At 33.9% G+C, this 13,731-nt stretch overlaps 1 protein-coding gene across 7 annotated transcripts in view; it reads right to left on the bottom strand.

Moving 5' to 3' along the window:
• Window positions 1-13,731, bottom strand: part of LOC132907254 (calcitonin gene-related peptide type 1 receptor-like) — a 167,051-nt gene that overhangs the window by 133,899 nt on the left and 19,421 nt on the right. For 4 of the 7 annotated variants that reach the window (XM_060960168.1, XM_060960173.1, XM_060960175.1 and 1 more), the window contains exons 1-2: window positions 3,933-3,953; window positions 2,240-2,311 (exon numbers count right to left, since the gene is read on the bottom strand). In XM_060960168.1, the coding sequence (XP_060816151.1) occupies window positions 2,240-2,311; window positions 3,933-3,938 (78 nt within the window). In that variant the 5' untranslated portion in view covers window positions 3,939-3,953. Of the gene's footprint in view, window positions 1-1,480; window positions 1,622-2,239; window positions 2,312-3,932; window positions 3,954-13,731 lie in introns of those variants that run through there. The other 3 variants (XM_060960176.1, XM_060960170.1, XM_060960172.1) reach the window with 3 other exon arrangements.

Genomic DNA, 13,731 nt, shown 5'->3' with positions numbered 1-13,731 from the left:
GTATCTGATAAGTGCTATTTTTCTTTTTTCCATTGCGAGCAAGTGCATTTTCATTAAATCGTTTTCATCGAAGAATCGCATCCAATTAAAATGTTCGCGAGCATTTTGAAAATAAATGAAAAATATTTATATCTCTCGGAACGTTCGTAATAAATCGCTTTTGTACGAACGAATAGAAGGATTCCGAAGAAACGTGAAATATGTGTAAATCGATCACCTAATATTAGAAGGCGTTTTGTTAAATTTTCGCTTTCTATTTCGAAAAAATATTAGTCACTTTCAAATCCGAGTTTACCTTGAAATTTATAAGTGGAAAGAGACTGGAATATATTAAAAGAATGACAAGTCTTAACAAAAGACACCGGTGTTTTCTATTTCGAACAGATTCATTTCTCACACGGATTATTCAAAAATAACCACGAACCGTTTCTGTGCTTCGTATAAAGAGAATTGCGTCTTGTTACACTTACGTAAATCAATTTTTCAACTTTCAAAAAGATTAACCAGACTAGAATAATACAAACTCGAATAGTCAAAGTCACGTTACCATTAATGATGTAATCTCTACAATTTATTTTTCTAGTCTATCCTTCGTTCAGTTTCTCTTTATTTTATTTTCCTGCCGTTCTTCTTTATATTTCGATCGCTAATCTTGCAACAAATTCTCTTAAGAGAATAACGAAATATATCGAACATCTGCACCATGATACTTCTACTTCTACTCCAAATTCTGATACGATTGCATCCAAAGTTTACGTAAAATTATTCTTATAAACTCAATATTATTTCGACCGAAGAATGAAAAGTACACGTTACAGTGATATTAAAAACGTACGTGGGTGTAATATTAAAAATATACATAACAAATGAAAAATATATACGAAAATCAAAATTACTATCCTCCGACTCTTTAACATATTCTTAAACATCATCTACGCAGTGATATCATTATTCCTCTTTCAAATTGAAAAACAACTACGCTCAAATTCTTATAGCGTGATTGATAGATTTTGCACTGATTTAACAGCCACTGGCAATTCACGGTCTAATTAGTTAATGATCGCGGTGAGTACGTTCTGCTCCTACGTTGTCTCTATACTATTATTATAATTACTATTTTGAACTTCTTATAATATTTAACGATGCTTAACACTTTGACTGCCACGGTGGTCATCGATGACCGGAGCACTTGAACTTCTTACAATTGTAAAAATTGTATGAAAATTGACAGTTAGGGCATTTTGAATATAATCGATAAAGAGAAGATACTTTGAAATAAAAAGTGCCCCATTGAACGATTAAACATTTTTATTAGAACATCGATAAAAAAATGAGAACAAATCTTGCATTTAACGGTGCACTGTATTTGCATCCATATCTTTGAGGGGTAATCTACGAATATTATTATAAACACAGCTTAGAAAATAATCGTAAATGTTGCTTTATAATCATATAATTGAAGTTAGAAATGTGCACATACCTTACTGTTATATATAGAACGAGCGAATACTGTTTACTAATATCTTCTACACGCTTCAACGATATATTCTGCACGTTTTGCTTACGACGAAATAACGAATGCAAATGGTTTGTTGAAATAAACGAAGTCTTGTTATAATATGTCGTTATCAACTGTTACCAGGCGCCACGGTGGTCACCCGTGACCACCAATAAGATAAACGGTCCATTGAAAAAGAATGTTGTCTTACATCATCGATTTAGTATTATTTTTCCATTATATGCTATGAATAATAAAAATACCCCCGGAACTTCCTGAGCGAAACATGTGATTTCAGCGTGGCAGTCAAAGTGTTAACAACAATCGAGTGACTCAAATTTGATCGAATAGCAAATTGTTGTGTTGTAATGTCTAATATAATAACATAGATTCGTCCTGTATCTACATTTATTATATAAATTGAGAAAACGAAACGAAAATCATATTACAACCTAATATTTTCTCATATACCATTCATTTTAATTTCTTTCGAAATACATAAGAATTTTGCACTATTCGGTCGTAACGTAAATTTATCTTCTTCTCATATTTACTTTTGCTAATATATATGTATCTCTCTCTCTGTGTGTGTGTGTGTGTGTGTGTGTGTGTGTGTGTGTGTGTGTGTGTTTATATGACTACGTAATGCATGTATACAGGACGACTCTTTGTTACAACATAGTAACCTTCTGGGAGCACGATGATAATAGATGTAAGGATTTCGTCAAAAAGTCTACTCACCTCAGTTTGCGTATCCATATTAACGATTTTTAATGAAGCAGAACAGGTAACGTCTTCGAATTGTGGCGGTCTCTGTAACAAACAGAGATAAAAATACATATTAAAATGAAAAATTGGAAATTATTTGTACGTTACATCGTCGAGAAGGTTCACAAACGAATTTAGGAAATATTTCAAACTAAAGTATCTTTACAGAGCTCGCGCTTTTTCAAGTAATACGTGCATCATTTTTCTCGGGCATTTTTATTGCTTATTACGTAGCTTCATGACCGCTTTTCCGAAAAACTTGTATCTTTCGTTATTTGATACGTTGAAGGAATTTTTGCAAGCTTTCGAAGTACTCACTTTCTCGTTATAAAAAGATTTCGTAAAAGCCAAGATAAATAATAGTTGGGCTATTCTGTAGCCGAACGTTCTTTATCCACTTTTCATCAAAATATAACATTTTTGTTGGAAAGTGGCACCAATGCCGATTCTTTTTCTGTGGTTCGTGCGTTTAACATTCAACGGTACTCAGCAGCTGCCAAAGAAAAAAGAGATATTTTGCAAAAGTTTATGAAAGTTTACGAATCCTCTTCTAGTCTCATCAAACACGAAACATATGGAATGTATTAACTGACAAAGATACGTACGTTACGTACTTTTCGAACAATCCAATGTATTAAAAATTATTTCGTTCTATAATAAATAGCTGTGCTTACTGTCATTGAAGAAACATATATAAATATAGATTATAAATAAATGAATAAATAACACGTTACTAAAGAAAGGTGAGTGCTATACTGACCATAAAAGCCAAAATGTCTATAGGTCGAAAGTAAAACTGAATAAATCAAACACCTTCTTTATTTTTATTATAATTGCAAATTCCACATACTTAATATTTATGAAACACAACTATATATTCAGTTATGCATAGTTTGAATGAACGAAAAATTGCCACGAATACAAGCAACGACGAATCTACTGAAAGAGATTAAGAAAGAGGCAATCCCTCCCCAGCGTCTCTCCCTCGACTTCCTCCATAAATTTAATGAATATGAAACGTTTACACGATTCTGTTTAACTTTAAACTGTTTACGCTTCAATTATCAATATCGTCGTTACGTTCTATCAACGTGATTAAACTCGGATATCTCGCGCAAACGGATAGTAAATTACAGGGAATTTCCTCGATAAATCTGCTGATGCTTTTTACACTTCCGAGAGCTTGCTCGATAACAAATTGTTTACACTTCGACTATTAATATCGTCATTACGTTCTATTAATTAGCATCGATAAGTTCGAAAATCTTGCGCAAACGGAAGAGAGGTCAACTCCAAACTTCCGTTCGATATCGCCTGCAAAGGATCCTGGAGAAGGGGTGGTGGCGGAGGGTGGGGAGAGCGAATGAAAAAATCTTCTATTTAAGAAATTGCGAATAAAGCTAAACTTTAATAGAAATACAGATAATGGGACAATAGACGACTCGTAAAGAAATTGCGCGTATGATATCGTACGTACTCAAGCAAAGGGTTGGAAACTTTGCCAGAATTTAAAGAAACGTGGAAAATGACAAATTTTGTTTGATGCGTGGCGATACAAGACACGTTCCGATAAATTAAGATGCGAATCCATGAAATACGCGAGGAGAAAATGTTCGCTAAGAAGATTTATCGAAGGAATTTTCAGAAATGAATTACGTTACGCTACCTTCATCTGGCGATTTATCTTCAGATATTCGATATTTCTTTAAATCCCATCTCGAGCTATAAAAAGAATTCCAATCTCTGCCGCTCTTCGTATTATGTTTTTCAGCTTTATTCTTTGTCACTATTTCCGCGAGTCCGAGTTCCATCGATACATATCGAAGATTGAGTAGAAAAATTCGATAATCCAAAATCCAGTTTCTCTGCAATTTTTCTGCAATATGTTTTGAACGATACAAGAAAATAAACAGTAATAAAAGAAAGAAAAAAAGAAAAGAAACGACAGTCGATAGAACAGATACGAATTACTCTCGGAATAAGATTTCGTTCTCTTCCACACTGTGAAAAGTGCTCGTACGCTGTTAACGCAATAGCTTACGACATCGGAGCAATTGTTTTGACGAACAGATAAAAATGCAAATTCATCGATATTAATTCATCGATAATAACTGCTCGATGGAAACTTTGATCAAAATTCAAAGGTTTATTTAAAATTAAGAAATGTCGTGCCGTATTCTGTTTAATTAACTTATCAAAGATGAAACGGTGGAAAAATATGCAACAACTGCGTAAACTCAAAATTACATAAATAGAGTCATTAAGATAAAAAATATGTTAGGGTAATAGACAGTTTACAGAAACCAACTATGCAAACGAGAAACATTTGTACGCTTTAAAAAAGAATAGTTCTCATCATAGTACTATAAATAAAATTAAAAATCCACGCGCTAGAAAGAATTGTGAGAAAAAAGATACCGAGAGAATCTCCGCAATCTCCTTACGATCGCCACGTTCAAAGACAAAATTCAACGACGTAAATTCACTGAAAAATATTCCAAATAAAACGTTAACGAGTGTCAACTACCTTGAGAATTGTCAGAGGCAATTGAAAGAATTGTACATATTTTTCTTTGTCCTTCGTAATAATTCATTTCGTTTTCAACTTTAACGAAATTACATGCTATATCGAAATCAAATCGTGGCAGATTATTTTATGTGAAAAACAAACAAGTGTCTAGATCTCAGCTGTGTTATTCCTGGAAGGACTAGGGTAAGCAATTCTTTCCCAGCTCAACCGCGTCTTTCAAGACAGCAGATCTATCGAAGACTATCACGAACACGGTTTAATCCCAAATATTCTCCACAAAGACTAGTAGTCACGTTTCAAGCAACATCGTTTCCACGAACACTGCGCGATCTTCGATTTAACCTAGGAACAGCATCGGTAGAAGCGTCTGGATGTCTGCCAGCTTCCGACGAGTTAACCACCGACCACAACTTTCTAGTACCAGTCCACGTAATTCGTCACTATGACGCAACTAACACACATTACCAACGATTAAATACTTTTTTAAACGTACATTCAAAACCACCATATGTTACGTAATTTTATCACGTTAAGCTTTTCATCGATACGGGTACAGCGAAGTATGCTAAAACGATCTTGGTTAACTTCAAATGTTCTTATTTGTTACAACAGCAGCCTGTTCTATCATACACCGAGATACAGAGATACATTTTCAGCCATAAGTACTGCGAGACAACAGTCGGTATTTGATACGAATTAAACGCATTCCACTGCTTGCATTTTCTAGTTATTTCTCACAAATTTGTTATTTTGTTCGCATCGCGTACGCCCTTTGTAATATAAAATACTAAATAAAGAAAAGCGTTCGAGCTTTGTCTGATAAAAATGTAACGAGTTGGCGTAGAAAATTTCAATGAAAGATAAAAGAACACAAGCGTACAAGTGATATTAAATTACTTTATATAATTTTTACACATTGTGGTCTCACATTTATACTCTTTTACACATCCAGGTCTCGGTCAATTAGCTTTTCTATTATATTTTACTGGCTCGTGGCTAATGCTGTAAAGCAAAGTAATTGAAAAGGACGCGTTTAACCGAGATTTCCGACATTATTATAAATTGAATAAATACATGATTAGACTGAACGATCAAATTTGCAAAGGATAAGAAAGTTCTGGCTACAACTGAGAAACTTAGCTTTTAAAGTGAAACCATCATTTTTATTCGTCGCTGTATATTTTATCATCCGTCTTTGGCGTAGTATTCTGATTTTAGTCGTAAGAATTATTCGGTACAGCATTCGTTTATTGTACATGCCCCATTCACGTTTCACGAATCTAATCCTTAACATCGTTTCTAGCAGTCCAACTATCGACAAATTGGACAGAATGTAACACGATGTTTTCTCATCGCGTTTAAAAGCTGTGGACGTTCTTTCCGTTTAACTGGACGTGTATTTTCTCGAGTTAAGTTCGATAGGCGAAAGAACATATCAGCAACATGTTGAATGATAAAGCAAGATTACAAGCGTTGTAAACAATATTGCGATAACGAGAAGCGATGAAGGGAGGTTCCGTGAAAAAAGCTCGCGGGTGTAGTTCATCAATAAACGTCCGGAGTATGTATGTTAAAATAGATTTATAGCAACAGCCGCGCCAAGAAGTTGAACCGATACGAAAACCTTCGAGTTTACGGAGTTTCTGGTCAGCGATTTGTGGTTCTTTGCTGAAAATTAATTTACTTCGCCCGGATTTAATGGTCTAATTATACCCATGTATTTATTTATCGAGGGAATTATATTTTACAAGTATACTTTTACAGGTATAACATTCGCATCCAATTTCGAAAATGAGGAAAATGATATTGCTACGCTTGGGAATATACGTGTTTGTTAAATTGAAAAATAGTTGTACGTATTTCCTTCGGAGTAAGTATAAAAGTTAATTGTCTGAAAGTTTAAGAAAATTTAGTCGTAATAGGTTTCATTTAAATTTAATTATAATTTTATTCGTTCACCGATATAGGTGTTTCTTAATTTAAAGATATATTATTATCTCCAAGTTTAAGGCAATTTGGCCATAATGACTTTCACAGAATCAGTTACATTGAAATAAAAGACCGAAAGTGGGAAAATTAAGATAACGATTTAATGTTTCATGGAACGATATTTCGAGCTTCCATTAATCTAAAAATCTAGGCGAAACAGTTTGCAGCAGTCAAGGAAGTTTACGATAAATTATGCCATGTCTAAAAGCTTGTACGTAAATTCGCGATAAATCAACCAATGGAGTTACTTCATAGGGTTAAAGTTTTCCTACTTTGCTTGAAACCACGGAAAAGATTTGAATAACTGAATAACTAAAAAAAGGGGGTGAAGAATGAGAAATATGCGTTTATCGAAGGTTTATAAAGCAAGAGTAAAACTGAATCTTTAGAACAGGTTATCTACCTAGCAAATGTACGGAGAAAAAATTATAAATTTGTTTGGAACGAAAGCATATTAAAGTTGAGAGCCCCATAAAAATAAATAAAGAAGAACGAAAGAACGAGACAAATTTGCAAACTAAATTGATCTACGTCCTACAAAATTTTTATCTCGCGATAGTATTTCAATTTATAGGATCGTAGTTACAGCGAAAGCTGTTCTCCGCAGCTGCGTCTAAAGGATTTTCGTCTGCGTGCAAATTCTATGAGCGAAAATCGTTTGACACCGAACGAAGCTATCGTTTTGTTAAAAAGCAGTGAGATTTAGCAGACTTCGTGCTGGTGACTTTAATGTAGTTCTTTTTTTTTCGACTCTAAATAAATCTCGTCAAGTCCAGAAACACCGAGAGAAATTGCGGTTCCAGAAGTAATTGCAAGGCCGTTTAAACGCGTCATTGTTTTCTTATACGATTTCTTTGGACTAAACCGACTTTACCTCGAGTCACAAATAAAAATCCTAAAAGAAAAATTTCCTCCGATACAACTAAACTTATATCGCGTTTCCTCCACTGCAATAAAATAAACGTTTCAATGTCACTATTGATTTTATTACAAACTCGATAATCGAAGAACGCGTCGAATACGTATAACCAATTATAGAAAAGTGTAATTTCTCACGTAATTCGAAAATACTATAATTTCCTTGAGTAATATATCCTATAATTAATATCGCCAATTAAATATTCATCAATTCCATTTTATATGTATGATACTTGTATCGTAATCCTATCGATTAATATCCCCACAAAATTGCTAATTTCAAACAACCCTATTTAAATACCAATTAACCGGTCTGCTCATTAACGAGACAGAGTCAGAATCTATCGTTCATTCTAATTACGCGACAACTCCACCAGCGACGTTTTACCTTAAACGCAGACGAGCGGCATTTTTCTGCGCGGTATCGCTGCCATCGTGTACCTGTTTTTTCTTTCTTCTTATTAGGAAAACAAAGAAACACGTATAGTCGCAGAGGGATCCGCTGATATACATACGGCCTTGCACCTTTCAAGCTTATTTTTCTCGAAAACGAAGCTTCGAACGGAAAAAGTTATTCTCTCTTTTCACTTATCTTTCTATGTGCAATTAACACTCGACTGCTTGTATCGTGACTTTGGAGACACCCTATATACACAACAACAGTATACCACCCCTGGACAAGTAACGCAACTTTGCCACTCGTTTCGGCTAATAAACTAAATGTTTGGTCCATGAGTAGTATTTAACACTAGTATTTACGTTCTAGTAACAGTTCCAATACGCAGCTAACGTGCCATTTTGATACTAACACGACTTTGATCCGTTATGGATCGAACATCATCGATTAAGAATGAAAATGAAAGGTCGCGACAATTGCAATCAGTTTTTTTCGTTGAACGTTGACCAAATGGTGTATTATTGAAAGTAAAATACTGAATAAAATGGAATCGAGTTAGAACGCGGAAAACTTTTTTTGGAAACAAATTGGTTTCAGCGGGGAGATGGTTTTTTTATTTTTACTGCCGAAATCAACTAGATTGACACTCTTCTTCTTTAAAATTTGATACAGAATAAATTGGGGTTTTTTTAGGTGTCGGTCGGGACGACTGGAAACTCTTTTCCAGAAATTAGATTAACGTAAAACAGGGGTTATTTTTAAAAATAAGTTTCAACTAAATTAAGGATGCTTTTTAGGAACTCTTTTTTATGAAAACGGGGATCTTTCGTTTAAACAGTTTAACTGATTTTTTTTCTTTTTTAGGAATCGGACTGGGCTGGCTAGAGAATATTTTTCTGAATCAAATTGCTATGAAACAGAACCTTTTTCAGGAATCGGATTGAACTAGATTAAAAATACTTTTAGCAATAATATTTGTTAAATTGGGGATTCTTTTTTTAATCGGTACAATCCGTAATGACTTTTTTTCTAGAAATTAAACTGGCTATAGATTTTCTTTTTTCGAAACAGCTTAGAAACAAAAATGTTTTGTAATCATCCACTGTTTTTCATACTTCTTTTACCAGAAAAGGTGGCTATCTTCTTCGTATATTATGATTCATTACAAGACATTGTAATATTCGCAAGCATCTAAATTCACATGTCATACGACGTGTGTCTTTAATTACTTTAGTTCGCTTAATTAGATCCATATACGTCTCTTCGAATTACAGGATTTAGAAGTTACGTCTAATCTCACCACTTGACACGCTGCAGAGCAAATCTCCAGTAACACGCTAACGTTTAACGTGTTTACTTCAACGAAGTGACAAACAGATGCTACAACCGTTTACAACTACGCGTTATATGCCATGTCTTGATGATTATCGAGGATGTCTGAAGCTTGTTCTGTCAAGCAACTAACTGTTTTTCCAGCCAACTAACGTCCGACTGAGAAGTTGATTGCTCCGTGAAATAAACCATTGAAACCTTGATTACTTCGATTGCCAACGATTTCCGATTGTCAAGGCGATCGATACCTAACTGGTCATTAAGATGAAAAGTATTCTGCCATCCCTTCGACTCGTTCAATGACGTACGAAGCATTTTCTAAGAAATTGTGCAACTGGCTCGAAGAAATTGAGTATCCGTTCGATTAAAAAGTTAATCGTTCTGCAACTCTTGTTAAAGACAAAGTGGATTATGAGATTTCATTTCGTATCAACGGTATTAAGACACGTACCGATCTCCTACAAAAGGTGATAATCGAATCAAGCTACTAATAAGACGATTAATCGAGTAGAAATTTACACGTGTGCAAGAGTTACAGAAAATGTAGTAAATTAATAATTACGTGCTGGTTCTTACAATCTTCCAGTGGATAATTCAGATACGAGAGAAAATTGAAATTCGATTTAAGGAATTATTTAGAGAAAGAACGTTTTACGATTTTATTCGTAGGTAAGTTTAAGCTATTTAGCTAGTCACTGGCTGCATCGTGTCAGTTGCAAAGTACCAAAACATTATGCATAATTTATATTTAACGTTCCTCTGTCGGGAGAATTGAAACTAAGATTGAAGTTTAAATTAAACTTTGTTGCACGAGAACCATAAATCACGCAACGAGTTAGACTCTATATAAAAGATTTAAATAATCGATAATATACAAAGGAAAGTAAATTCGCTATATAAATTGATATCGTAAGAAATTATAATAAGAATGAATTTCCTAAAGATTCTTCAGGATTAGACTATCGTAAGCGTGCCGATACTTACGAACAATAGCCTTAACGATTCCTGATATCAATCATTTCTGTGCTGAGACTATTACAGTCGATGTCTTTCGAAGAATTCCAATGAAAGCCTAATGGAAGTTTTAATGGAAATTTTGAAGTATTTCGAAGAATTTCAACGTCACAAATAACACCCAAAACGTGGAAAACAGTATTCAGCTTACAGAATGAGTCGTTATTTCGTGGTACGGTAAATTCAAGAGGAAAGATCAGTTAGGATATTGTCTTGTGTAATCGAAACCGAACATGCATCTAGTTAGAACGAATAATGACGCAATGTGCTCAAAATACGTGAACAATTGTATCAGTTCCGATGCAGCTGCCCACACATTACATCCTTTATCCACGTAAACCATGGACGTTCGCAATTGTTCGTTTATACAACGGGAATACTATGGTTTCCTTGAAAAAGCACCGAGCGTGCACCAACTCCTCGACCCGATAAAACGCTCGGTTTTAATTCCTCCGTTTGCATCGTTATCGCGTGAATGATAAATGCGACGCGATGTTTCGTACATTTCAAGGTGGTCGATTATCAGAATGTCAAAAAATCGTCGTAAAAAGGGTGCGAAAGGAAAAACGAATTTTTGATGGAATTTCTAACGTCTGCCTTGCGATTTTCATAATACTTTATATCAAATTGCCTTTCGTGTATTTCGATGTAAGTTGTGTTTCGTATTGTTCGTGGAAACTGTCGTGAATTATCGAAATATGGAGGAAGCAGCTCCAAAAAGGGTTTTCAGCGAAAAGTCAATTTCTAATGTTTAAGTTATAGTCTTCTTAATAATAATTTCTCTTGAATCGATATTTTGATATCTCGTCGAATTTCCTAAGTTCAGTATCCTGTTTTAAAAGTAACTCCGTTAAATGCTGGAGTTCACGGAGTTAAAAGTCTACGAAATTTCTAAAGTTTTGAATTATGAAGCTGGAAGTTGAGAGCTCGACCCAGTCTCAGTGTTTGAAGTTCGAGGAAAGCGTTGGCTATATCGAGGCGGTCTGTCCTATCATTAGCTTCATCGTTTTCTTCGTTTATCTTTACATCTGTAATGAAACGCAATTTCATTTGAAGAGACACTTGAATCTTGATAAACGTGAAAAATAAAATCTCGAAGAACAACATGGTAAAAATGTGTGTAAGAACGAACCAAATACAGAACAAGAAATCAGAAACGAAATAGAGACTCGATATTCAAAATTCGATATATACGTATATACAAATAATAATTATAGATAATAATAATTAGATTCGTATGTCAGATAAATATTAACAGTTCTCGATAATATTCTCATCCAGTTTAATGGCAACGTTATTATAATAAAAATGCGATGTTGCGAAATAATAAAAAATACTACGAGATCGTTCGGAACCTCATCTTGATAAAGAACATCGATCACCCAACTTTGTATTACTAAAGTTTAATAGAATTCGAATTTAAATATTCATTTTTTTTTTCCTTGCAGCCCTCAAGAGAAAGTTCGAAGTTCAATTAAGCATACGAGATACGTTTTACATTTTATGTTGCTAAATAATATATCAATTTATATTATACAATGACTGTATGAAAAGTTCGTTAGCAGATAATAGGGTCAGATATCAATCTATGCGTTAGGTCAGCAACTTTGTAAAACGCTATTGTAATAAACGATATTGCAACGTCACTAATGATCCGTCGCAAAATTGAGTTCAAAGCGAGTAAATTTCTTGCGCGATAAAAAAAATCTAATTACAAAGTATTCGTATACGAGAAAATCGTTATAATTACAGATACGTATCGGGGGAAGTGAATTGGCGAGAGAGCTCGATCGAAGGACAGGAATTAATTGATATCGTGGTTGGACAAAAATGATATTTAAGGGGCTGGGCACGAAAAATTCCTAACGTAAATTGATTTGCGTCCACGAAACAATTTATGGTAGCGGATATCATCGATAACAAATATTTAATGACCCTCGCTGTTCCTACGACGCGTACATCATTCACACGATGAAATCCGGATAATCACCGGTATACAGAATTTTTTATCCATCGAATGGCTCGTTCGAACAATTTCCATAAATTTTATAATATCGAATTTTCTTCGTCTTTTCTTTTTTTTAAATTCTTTACTCTGCATATATTACATTACAAATTTCGATCGAACGATTAACCGATCAAACGATCTTGAAATTGACTTGAATTATCCTTAGGGCAACGTTCACATGGTCTTCCAGTGACTTTGAATGTACTTCGGTGACCTCAAATAACCTTGAGTGACCTCGCTTTCAAACTAATAGTGCGTAACCTTCGAATGGCATTGTATAACTTTATGCGACTTTGGAATAATTTTTACATAATAATAATAATTATAACTTTATTATAATTTCTAATTTATAATTAAAATAACTTGAAACGTTTATCTTGATTAACTATAAATAGCTTTCGAATTATTAAGGTGAATAGATTAGGTATAATAGCTTCCTAATTTAATTGATTTAAAATATTACATTTCGACGTAATTATAACGTTGAAAACGAAGAGATAGAAATGTGGAAGTCATAACAATTAATGGGAAATTTATCAGCGCATTTTATGTGGCTCATAATAAATTGAAACTCGTCACTCATTTACTAATCCATAACGGGAAATTGATTATTCTATTATTCACCGAAAAACATCTCATTTTAGACGCAAACAAATGGACATTAATCTTGCGAAAGGAGTGGATAGTATAATTTCATAATTATTGTGGAAATGGTGGTCGTTGCCTGACACGATGATGAGTAAATTAATTAACGAGTCCAGTAATTAGCCCTACTAAATTATGAAACTCCTATCAAATATCACACTCGCAGCTTAATTCATTCACCATATTCATCGTTTTAAACGACCGTACATCTTGAATATGCATTGTTCTAATTTCCATGGCTAGCCTGTTTATGGAAATATACATACTGCTACAGTAACTTACTTTCAATGTGAACTATCGAAATTAATAATTTCCAAACTTCTTTAATTATTCAGCCACGCTAAATTCAATGCTATCGATTCGCCGAGAGAACTGAAATAATTCTTCCAATTCAGTTTTACGATTCTTACGATATAAATAGGAAGCTTACTATAGAAAATGTCACGCAAATGTATTTTTCATGAAAATTGAGCAATTTCAGAAGTCGATAAATAAGATTCGTATTTTTAGCAAGAAGATATTATTATAAAATTCCAAGCTTCAAAATCTATACATACAGAAATGTATTTCAATGCTGCGAAGCGTACGGATTTTTAAATTGAAGATTTTGTAACTTCTGTAACTGTTTTTCG

This window comes from Bombus pascuorum, chromosome 5 (genome assembly GCF_905332965.1).
Source record: "Bombus pascuorum chromosome 5, iyBomPasc1.1, whole genome shotgun sequence".
Lineage (NCBI taxonomy): Eukaryota > Metazoa > Arthropoda > Insecta > Hymenoptera > Apidae > Bombus > Bombus pascuorum.
Note: the sequence above shows the minus strand (reverse complement) of the source record. Positions and strands in the feature narration are given on the sequence as shown.